Below are 11,110 nucleotides of genomic sequence, written 5' to 3' on the forward strand. Positions count from 1 at the left end.
CCGTTATTCTATGATAAAACAAAAATGCAGTGGCTTTGACTAAAGAACCTAGAGATCACGGAAGATCAAGACATAACAAAAGGAAGTTCATTACGTTCGAGATAGAGTTAAGGATGAAGATCTAGTTGTAAAGGGAATATCATCAGAGAAGAATCCAACCGATCCGTTTACAAAAAGAATGCCAAGAAAATACATAATGTGCATGCATGCTAGGAGCATAGGCACGAGAGATAATTTTAATAGTTAGTTGATTATTTTGAAATATTAGAACAATGAATAAATTAGAGAAGTCAAACATAGACATTTAAAAGAAGTCAACTTCATCAAGAACATCAAACCCATTTTCATTCCATCACAAAGAACCGCTATTTAAACAAAGTATAGGTCAAATACAACCATTTCCACCTCAAAAGTCAAATTAAAGAAGTCAAACATAGAAAATCCCAAATACTAAATATTATCAACAACAAACACAAAAGTGACAATTCTAATTAATATATGCTTGACAATCAACAACCGTTCAAACCCACTTCCATTCTATCACTTACTAAAACAAGCACCAATCATCTGCCCAAGTTCACAAAACCCAAAAGTCAAACATAAAACTTGTAGTATTACACTAAGAATACCAAACCCAAATCAGTAAATTCGAATCCATGCAGCAATGACCCAAATCCAATTTCATTCTACTAAACAAGTATCGGTTAAAATGCTCTTACTTTTTTGTCAATCTGTTCACCCACCAGAAGTCAACTTATAAAACCTTTGACTTTTACAAGAGTGATGCCATGCTGTGTTTCCAACCCAATGATCTCCTGACCATTTTTGGTGGGCTGAAACTAAGCCCAAACATCTCCTTAAGGGCCTGACCTTGTTCTGAGAACCTGATCAACTTTGCAACTATTGAAGCACTATCTTGTACATGGTTTGGATCCTCTGTGTTGCTCCACAGGGTGTGGATCAACTGCAGCCTCCTCCTTTTTGAGTTTGGATTCACTCCCCATTTTTCATAAAGTTTCCTCTTTTCTTCTTCAGAAAACCGTTTGTTCATCAGTCTGCTTAACATTGATCTCTCTCTTCTTAGAGCTTTGATGCTGTTTTATCACACAGAAACAAGTTTAAATTGTCATTTTCTCAAGAATAAAAAAAAATTAAACATCATCATTCTTTACCTTGATGCAGATGTTAGAGTGTGTCCATCTTGAATGGCTGGATTTCCCTTTGAAAAAGTTTCCTTGAGAAATGAAAGCCTTCTAACCTCAACCTCCATGTAAATAGAATCCATGGGATCACCTCTAAAAAGCAAGAAAAAATATGTCCTATGAATTAAAGAAACATTGCATGATTGCCAAAGTTCAAGTATTGATTTTTGTTGTCTTGCAAATTGTTGAGGCCAATCAGCAGGAGGTGAACCAGTAATTGAATCCAATCCTATGCTTTTCATGTTCTTCCCCAAACCATCACCTCCATCATTATTAACCTAAATCATCCACATACAAATTACAAATTGCTGTTTAAAAAAACAATTAAAACTACAATGCACAAACCTGGTCATACTGAAGTTTTGCCATTTTCTTCAATCCTGCAACAAACGTATCTACACTAGGAATATCTTCTTCTCCAGATGTTTTCCCCTTCCGAGCAATTGCCTCATCCAATAAAGTACTTCCAAGAGACGACTGTGAGTCACTTCTCAACAACCCTCCACTAGCGGCACCACCATACTCGGGTGGCGGCAGTTCCCACAGCTTCCTCTCCGGTCTTCCCGGAAACCCTTTTTCAAAATCATTAGGCGGGGTGTTCTCAAATTCCGGTGGTGAAGAACTCGTCATAAGATTCGCTCTACAACTCCGGCTTTTCATTAACCTAAAACTCGTGGAATTTGATATTTGTGATTGTACTTCTTGTTCTTCGTAGCGTTCTTCCGGTGGTGTGACTAGAGAATTTATCGTGTTTTGTAGATCTTGAAAGTTTTGCTCCAATGCCCCGATGTTGATGCGGTTTCGGAATTGGGGTCTTGCAGTGGGACCCGAGACTGATTCCGATTCCGTTTCTTCATTGGAAACGGGAGGCGATTGTGATTCCGACGGTAATTGATTGTTGGTGGATTCGTCTGTTTCCACACATCGGACCTCCTTGCACACGTCGTTCGACGGCGATGGTGAATTCCGGTTTCCTTCCGGCGGAATTGAACGCGATAACTTAACACTTGAAGATTCCGATGCCGAATATTCGTTTTCATATGTGTTTCCATTCTGAAAGAGCTCCAATACGAGATTATTAGAAACCGACGTTTTAGTACAAAAAAAAAATGAAAATAAATTTTTTATTAAATGAAAATGAAATTGTAAATGATTTTTTTTTTTTTTTTTTTTTTTTTTTTTTTTTTTTTTTTAATTTATGTAATTTGGATTTATAGTAGAAATTAATTTTACCCATTGTGTTGAAGTTTGATCATTGCGAACAGCTAGCAGCAACTCCTCAATCCGTGATTGGGCAAGATCTCTTTGCTTGATAAGATCCCTCACTTCTTTCTCCAACTATAATAATACAAACGAAATCATTAATAAAAGGTGAAATTACAATTTTGCCCTTTTTCTAAAAAATAAAAAGGTACCTTTTCGATTTGTTGATCTTTTTTTCTTAAGAGTGATGTATAATCGGGAGGTGCGGGTGTTCTTAGCTCGTTTTCCAATCGAGCTAATTCTTTTTGTAAATGTTTGACCAAAGCTTTATCAGACATTACAACATTGACTTGTGCATTTGTAGTAACTTCTTTTGCACAACTTGCAAATAAAAGAGTGCTTTTAGATTGCTCAACATTCTCTCGAGCAGGACTTAAAGTGCAAATAATTGCAGTTCTTGCATTTCCACCCAAACACGGTTGTAGTATCCGTGTCAGCTTTGAATCCCGATAATTCACATGCCCGTGTTTTCCTTTACTAAAAATAAATAAATAAATATAAATTAAAATTTGGATTTAGGCAACGTACTTTCGTTTATTTGTTTGTTATAGATGTCATCATCTTATTTTCATTTCTTTCTATTATAGCAACGTACTTTCATTTCTTTCTATTATAGAAAGAAACTTCTTTCATTTTAATATGTTTTTGGAACATATGTACAAGTCTATTTCTTGTTTTTATTATAGAACTCGACTTCTTTCATTATAGAAGTCAACTTCTTTCATTTTAATAACATGTTTTTGGAACATATATACAAGTCTATTTCTTGTTTTTATTATAGAACTCGACTTCTTTCATTATAGAAGTCAACTTCTTTCATTTTAATAACATGTTTTTGGAACATATATACAAGTCTATTTCTTGTTTTTATTATAGAACTCGACTTCTTTCATTATAGAAGTCAACTTCTTTCATTTTAATAACATGTTTTTGGAACATATATACAAAGTCCATTTCTTCTTTCTATTATAGAACTCAACTTATTTCATTTTAATAACATTTTTTTGGAACATATACAAGTCCATTTCTTTTTTCTATTATAGAAAGAAACTTCTTTCATTTTAATAACATGTTTTTGGAACATATACAAGTCCATTGGTTGAATAATCATTTGGAATGCTTTTTGTGATTATATATTGCAAAATTCAAGAAATATATTCTTGATGCTTTTCATGGATTTTGAGTTTAATGGAATAGGCAAACAAACAAACAAACAAACCTTAGTTTCCTTATGACTGTGGATAGTGTCAATAAGCTACGATTTATATGGCAACCTTCTTTCAACCTTTGTCCAACAGATAATGCCTGAGCTGCTCTTTCACTTCCAGCAAGATCAACAAAGTTCTGAAAATAATAATTTAATTTATATAAAACTCTTCACAATATTATAAGTTTTATGATCTAAAGAAAAGTATAGTTTTCATACCACACTGGCTGTTAGTTTTGTTGACTTATCCTTCCCTATGAACTCACGAGCTGAACTCTCAATCGTCTGCAAACACCAAATAATCAATCATATGTAAAGTTCACAAAACAACACATACTATGTGTGTGTTTTTATGTGTAAAGTTCACAAAATATGTTTTTTATATATATACCAATCTAAGGATTTGGTGAGATCTTGAACTTGTTTCATTGAGAGATGTCTCTCCCACTTTTCTTTGAGCTACAAAAACATCATTGACTAATTAGTAACTATTGACTATTTTACCCCCAAATAATCAAGAAAATAAATATCACTCTTACCCAAAAACTAATTAAATGTTTATTTCTTTTTATTGTAAAATAATGTTAAACTAAAATGTAGGGTACCTTCACAAATAGATAATAGTTGCTTGAGATGATTCCAATCCCTTAGAGTTTCTTCTGTGAGTCTCTCTATGATTGTCCCTTTCTGAGATAAATAAAAATAAATAAACAAATATTTTTTATACTTCAATAAACTACAAATGTCAATGAACATGAAATGAAAATGAAAATGAAATTACCTCTGGATCATCTAACACCCTAAGTGGAATATTTTCTGTGCTTAAAAGGTCTCTTATGGCTTCATTATAGATTTCTATAGCCGAAAATTTCAAAACAAATGCCCTTTCTTCATGCTACACAAACAAAAAATAAATCATTATATCAACAAAACATCCAATATAGCAACTTTATTCTTATTAAGACATTGCTATAAATAGAAAGATTGTCAAAGTATAATGTTGTAATAGGAAGTATGATAAATAAATCAATGGAAGTATATCATAAAGTTTCATACTTTTTGCATATAATCGTATATATCGGCCACAGTGTACTCTGTTATCCCCATCATTGTGTATGTCTTTCCACTACTCGTTTGCCCATATGCAAAAATACTTGCTAAAAATGGAAACATTCATTAGTTAAGAGTGTCATTGACTTTGACTTTTCAACCAATAAACATAATTGGACTTACAATTGATGCCACTAACAACCGAAAGTGCAATCCCTTTAGCTCCTTCATCATACACTTGCCTAGTTGTTGCATCACCACTAAATACTCTGTCTGTTTCCAAACAAGAACCAATAAAATGAACAGTTTTTAAAATATTTAAAATGTATATTTTAATAGCTTAATTAGAAAAAAATGAAAGTAGGATGCTATAATAAACAAATAGATGAAAGTAAGTTGATAGTTATTGGGTTATTGCATTTATATAAACTAGTTTAGAAAAAGCTAAAGTAAATCTTTAACTTTATATGATTAACCATTATTAAAAGATTTGAGTCTAATGAATAATGATCAACAAAGTAAAAGTGCATCATTTTAAGGATCAAAAAACAAAGTAGATCCAAAATTTATATCATATCATATGGCTTTGCAACAATGAAACTATTATGAATCTACCACCAACCAATTTGAATTTCAAGATCAAAAACTAATTAGATTCAAAACTTTCCCTAAAAGAGATTATAATCCAAAAAATCAAGAAAATACACTTATGAAGACAACTATAAATCTACTGACCTTTGTAAATTGCAATATTTGCAAGATCGGAAACCAATTAGATTCAAAAGCTTATATCATATCAAATGGACTCTATAAAATTTCAAACTTTTTAAAGTATTTACTAAATAAATTAACTAAAAAATGAAAAAGAATCAACTTACCAAATGAATATGCAGTAGGGAACATGGATCTTTCCTGCAAACTATTCCTAAAAAGAATCGTTGTATCATTGATACACTCCCAATCTGAAACATCATTTCTTGAAATTTCTTTATCATTCAAAGGCCTCAATCTCACCAAAACAAGAATCTTCTCCTCTCTTCCATTATCCATTTTCTCCCAATTCAACAACTCTTCTCCTCCAATTGCCCCCATTTTTATCAAAATCCCTCTTCTAAACCCCACAAATCAAGCAAAATCTCTCATTTTTCAAAACCCTAAATGATGCGATAACAGTTAAGATGTTAAAAACAGAGTTGTTGTTTCTGCTTTGCCCAAAAGGGAGAAAGCACCAACACTTGACCCACATGTCATCGCTTCACTTATATCTGCATATAGAAAAGCGAGTTTTTTTAGGATTGTTTAATAACTATTAAACAAATAACACATAGATCCAAACTATAAAAAGGGGTTTTAAAACACTAATCATGGGTTTGTTGGGTGATTAAGAACTTTGCTTAATCTTTATTCCCAAGCTTGAAACAAAGAAAGAAGAAGAAAAAGAAAAGAAAAGAAACTAAAAATCTCGTTTGTTGAAGTCCACACAACAGAGATCTGTTTGTTTAAGAGGACCCTACAATTCTTGAAAACTAAGTAAACTGGTTTTTTTTTTCTTTAATTCAAATAAAGAAAGCAGGTAAAAGCTTGGAATTTTCAGCAATGGTGGGTCCCTAACGCGAAGTGAAGTTTACACCAAAAATCCATATAAAAAAACTCACATTCGAGATCTTTTTTGGCGGATTAAGCTTCTGTTCTTCAAAGTAAACTGTAATTTACAAAAAACCTACAAATGTAAAAGCGATTCGACAAGTTTTTCCCAAATTAACTGAAAAAATAGTGAAGGAATCAGAGATGAAGCTTCGAATAAACTGTACTTCACGATAAACCCAGATAAATAATAAATAAACTAACAATATAAGCAAGAAAACAGGGATTTGAATCGAAACAGATAATTAAATGCTTGAATTACCCTGCAACTCGGAAACAGCTCAAAATCTGATTTGGTATAAACTTTCTTTTAAAATTCCAACAATAAAACAAAAAAATATCATCTAGAAATCGAAAAAAATATAAATTAATAACAAAATAACCCCCCACGATCTCCGTGATTTCATAAAAAGAAAACGCACAGAAGCCTTGTTCTGCATTTACCTTCTTAGCAGCAACCGCTCTCTCTCTCTCTCTCTCTCTCTCTCTAAGAAGCTCAGATCATCGATTTTTCATCTGGGTTTTGTCTGTGAAATAGTTTAATAAGATTCTACTTGGTCTACTACGTATTTCTTCAGAGCTGAAAAGTTAAATGTATAGCTATATACAACTTTTAATGCGTGAAGTACAAGTATGTGAAGCATATCTGTTATGGATTATACTATTATATCCTTGGTAACAGGTATTTTCCTTTGCTTAACGTCTACTTTTTTTTTGGATTATTTTTTTATTTTTGGAGTCACGTGACTTGCAGAATTTCGGTGAATTTATTAATGTGTGTGTTCAAGACACCGTTAGACTTGAGATTTTTCAAGGCACGAGAATTTTTCCGTTGATTGGTACTATTGGGTCCACGTACAACTAGACAATGCATAACCTCCATATGCCTTTTCATTTATGGTATGTTATTCATAGGTAGTTGCAAACATGCATGAGTAGTTATACCTTTGTTGTTTTACCATAAACTAATTTTGTTATAAATTAGAATATGTTTAATTAGGAGTAAAATTGAGAAAACACAGAAGAGTTTTTGAAAACTGATTAATCAAAAAGAATAGACAAAATCAAAATCTAGGGTTTGGGTCCGGCTTTGTTTCGTTTCTATGAATGTAAAAATCGAGAAAAAAAAACCGAATTTTATAAAGCATATACATCCCATGAAATCATGTTGTTTGATTACATATTTGACTGAGTCAGTGTGACTAGGTCTGGACTATCTGATTTGACTATTTGACTGAAACCATGGGACATCTGACTAGTTTGTGTTGACTGCTGAAAGTGACCATTTTACCATCTTCTTTTATTTTGTAACATATAAAATGTGTCGATTTGATAAAATATATGAATATAATTGATGAATATTTATGCAAAATATACAATATATCATACAAAATCCAACTTAATATAGATAATTACAAAGTCAATAAACAAAAATAACAAAAGTAATTATATATATGAAAGACCAGATCCAACTGCCACCATTCCAACATGTGATACATGGAAAACCACTTTTGCATGAAAGAATGTAAGGATTCCAACAAGAGGTTCTACTTGAATCAACAAGTTGACCACACCTAAATCACGAAATTACCAATGAAACAATCAACGCTAAACTACTTCTTTCAAGCCACGTCGTTGATTAATCTGATCAAGTTGAGACAAACAAACATCTTTTTTTTTTCTAATTTTCATAAAGTTGAGATGAATTAACCTCATCAAGTGAAATTACTTGTCATCTTTATGGGATTCCTTGAAAGAAAACATATTCTAAAACCAAAACTGAAACAAGATAAATCAAAACTAATTTGTTTTGTAATTGACTGTTTACATCCAAATCACACCTCTTCCTATTGGCCAAAATTGAAACACGATTAACCACTGATGAGTTGAAAGTTAATCAGTATTGTATTTCCTAGTAGTAAATCAGTAATCGCGCATTTGACATCAATTGAAGAAACGGTGGATATGTAACACAACCTAAATTATCAAATAAAATTTTTTCATTTAAAATAGTAATTAGTGGGTTCCCGATAACATACCCCACACAATCTACATAATCATAAAACCATATTAACCTTACAAGCCATGCATACAACATATACGGATGTCGTGGACTCCCTTCAGGGTCTTACTCCAGGATATCGTGGGCTCCCCTAGGGTCTTACTTGGAATGACATGGGATCCCCCACATGGTCTGATATCCAAGTGTCATGGGCTCCCCCCCTGGTCTTTACCTGCAATGTCATGGGCTCCCCCACATGATCTTATATCCCAATGCCACGGGCTCCCCCGGGGTCTTCCATGCAACTATCACAAAGACAACTAGCATAACACATACCACATAAACAACTAGTATACCACATATCACATACACAACTAGCTGAATGGGTCGGCCTTGGTGCCTTCAACCCATTGGTATGGTGAGGAGACCCACCTCAAATGCGAACTGTAGCTGAGTAGGTCCAAACTCCAAGTATCAGCTCTGCCACCTACCTAATCATAAACAACTCCTTAGATACAAATTAACCCTTCAAACCTTAAAAGTCAACCCTTTTCAAGGTCAAAGTCAAGTCAAAGTCAATGCTCTGAGTTAACCTAACTCGTGGAGTCACCCCTCTAACTTGTCGAGTCCATCCCAAAGTCAGAGTTGCGATATCGTAATCCAACTCGTCAAGTTTCTCTGTTTCCCAACAGAATTAGGGTAACCCCGACTCAACTCGTCGGGTTCCCTAGTCTGTTAACTCACTTAATGCATTAAGCCCTTTTTCTCGAATCTAAAGGCTCCAAACTTCAGATCCCTAACCATTGAGACGTCTAGAAGGGTAAAGTTGGAAACTTTACCCCCAAAATATCATCTAATAAGCTTTTAGACCCAACCCTAGTTCCTTTGAGGAGGGTCTTGCCCCATTAAGCCCTTAAACTCTCATCCCATCATCCCAAAACACAGATCTGATGTCCAAGGGTGGACAAAGCACATAAAGTTTCGAACTTTACACCCATACATGCTTGAAACACACTCAAAGGTCCAGTTTAGGATTAAAAATGAGCATATTGCATGAAATGGGACATGGAGGCTATTAAAGTTTGCAACTTTAATCCTCTAGAAGTCTTATAGAGGCTAGGTCTACACTCTTAGCCTCTGCAACCCTCTTTCCTTTGGACATCTAAGCCAAAGTCCCAAACCAATCCCTAAACTACAAAAGATGAGATCTAATAAGCTACATGTCAAGGTTGTGACTATATACCTCCAAGATGTAGCCTTTGATGTAGAGTTTCTGGATCCAAATTCACTCCTCCAAGCTTGATACTTCTCTCTTCAAAACCTCCTTCACAAATCTCCAACAACCACTCAAACACTCACAAAACTCAAGGAACACGAAGGAAAGCGATTCTAGGATTTTCTCTGGGCAAGGGGGCTGGTAAGGAGGCCATCCCTAGGAATTAATGTTATTTATACAGGGTGCAATGTTCGAAAAATAGGGTTTTTATCCCTAGTGTCTACCCGTCGAGTTGGGGCTCCCCAACTTGTTGAGTAGATCCTCCGATCTACACGACTGTAAGGCTTCCTGCTCGTCGAGTTGAAGCCTTCCAACTCGTTGAGTTCCTTTCTATATTTAAAAGAAATTTAGAATTAATTCATACCCGGACCAAGCATTGCAAATCTCCCCCACTTGAACTAGACTTCATCCTCGAAGTCTGCTGATGCGAAAAGGTCCAGGTAATGCTCCCTCATTTCCTCCTCCAGCTTCCAGGTCCATTCGGAGCCTCTTCAGTGCTGCCATTGCACCTTAACTAGCCTCACTTCTTTGTTCCAGAGGAACCTTAGTCTTCCTATCCAAAACCACAACGGTTTTCTCAATGTAGTCCAGGCTCCCATCTACCTGAATGTTGTCCAAAGAGATAACTGCAGCCTCGTCAGTGACACACTAATGAAGCCGGGACACATGGAAGGTGTTGTGGATCTGATTAAGCTCGACCGGTAGATCCAATCGATAGGCTACCTTGCCCACCCGGGCAGAAATCCTGAAAGGACCAATAAATCGGGGCCCTAGTTTGCCCTTCTTCTAAATCCTGATGACACCCTTTCATGGTGACACTTTCAACAACACGAAGTCCCCCCACCTGAAACTCGAGATCCGAGCGACGCCGATCAGCATAACTTTTATGACGGCTCTGCACGACTCGCAGCCTGTCATGCACCTGTTGGATCAACTCAGTGGTCTTGAGCACCACCCCGGTGCTTCCCATGACTCGATGCCCAACCTTACCCCAACACACGGGAGTCATGCACCTCCGACCATACAACATCTCAAACAGGGGTCGGTCAATAATAACATGATAACTATTGTTATATGAAAACTCTGGTAGTGGGAGGCATGTATCCCAACTCCCTCCGAAGTCCAATACACAAGCTCGAAGCATATCCTCGAGCGTCTGAATTGTCTGTTCACTTTGAACATTGGTCTATAGGTGTTAAGTGGTGTTGAAATGTAACTGGGTGCCCAATTCTTCATGGAACTTCCTCCAAAACTTGGAGGTGAATCGGAAATTGTGGTCCAAGACCACAGAAGTTGTCACTCCGTGCCTGACCACCACCTCTCGCACATAGATATCTGCTAATTTCTCAGCAGAGATACTCTCGGAGATCGGAATAAAATGGACACTCTTCGTTAACCTGTCCACAATGACCTAAATGGAATCCATGCCCCTCGCCATCCTCAGTATTTCCGTGATGAAGTCCATG

The 11,110-nt window shown here is 35.4% G+C and overlaps 1 protein-coding gene across 4 annotated transcripts; it reads right to left on the reverse strand.

Annotated features, from left to right (window-relative positions):
• Positions 1-434: 434 nt before the first annotated feature.
• LOC145070857 (ATP binding microtubule motor family protein) lies at positions 435-6,926 on the reverse strand. Of its 4 annotated transcripts, XM_079017816.1 has the most exons (15): positions 6,811-6,870; positions 6,378-6,424; positions 5,601-5,987; positions 4,906-4,995; positions 4,729-4,829; positions 4,454-4,567; positions 4,278-4,359; positions 4,064-4,131; positions 3,892-3,957; positions 3,685-3,809; positions 2,618-2,942; positions 2,436-2,540; positions 1,548-2,255; positions 1,173-1,480; positions 435-1,094 (listed from the first exon to the last, which is right to left on the reverse strand). In XM_079017816.1, the coding sequence occupies exons 3-15, from the start codon at positions 5,812-5,814 to the stop codon at positions 773-775; spliced, it is 2,628 nt and encodes an 875-aa protein (XP_078873942.1). In that variant the 5' UTR covers positions 5,815-5,987; positions 6,378-6,424; positions 6,811-6,870; the 3' UTR covers positions 435-772. The 4 variants fall into 4 exon arrangements, with proteins under 4 accessions (XP_078873942.1, XP_078873941.1, XP_078873943.1 ...); XM_079017815.1 differs by lacking the exon at positions 6,378-6,424 and having other exon boundaries at positions 6,811-6,926; XM_079017817.1 differs by lacking the exon at positions 6,811-6,870 and having other exon boundaries at positions 6,378-6,470.
• Between the last annotated feature and the right edge of the window lie 4,184 nt (positions 6,927-11,110).

Source organism: Lactuca serriola, chromosome 8 (genome assembly GCF_051521515.1).
Source record: "Lactuca serriola cultivar US96UC23 chromosome 8, Lser_US96UC23_V15, whole genome shotgun sequence".
Lineage (NCBI taxonomy): Eukaryota > Viridiplantae > Streptophyta > Magnoliopsida > Asterales > Asteraceae > Lactuca > Lactuca serriola.

What these genes read in the sequence shown, in the direction of transcription:
- LOC145070857 (XM_079017815.1), bottom strand. Translation starts at nt 5,814, where the DNA reads ATGGGGGCAATTGGAGGAGAAGAGTTGTTGAATTGGGAGAAAATGGAT. An exon ending in CAAAACTAACAGCCAGTGTG is followed by an intron (nt 3,810 to 3,891) that starts GTATGAAAACTA and finishes TATTATTTTCAG; the next exon opens with AACTTTGTTGATCTTGCTGG. An exon ending in CAAAACTTCAGTATGACCAG is followed by an intron (nt 1,481 to 1,547) that starts GTTTGTGCATTG and finishes TGGATGATTTAG; the next exon opens with GTTAATAATGATGGAGGTGA.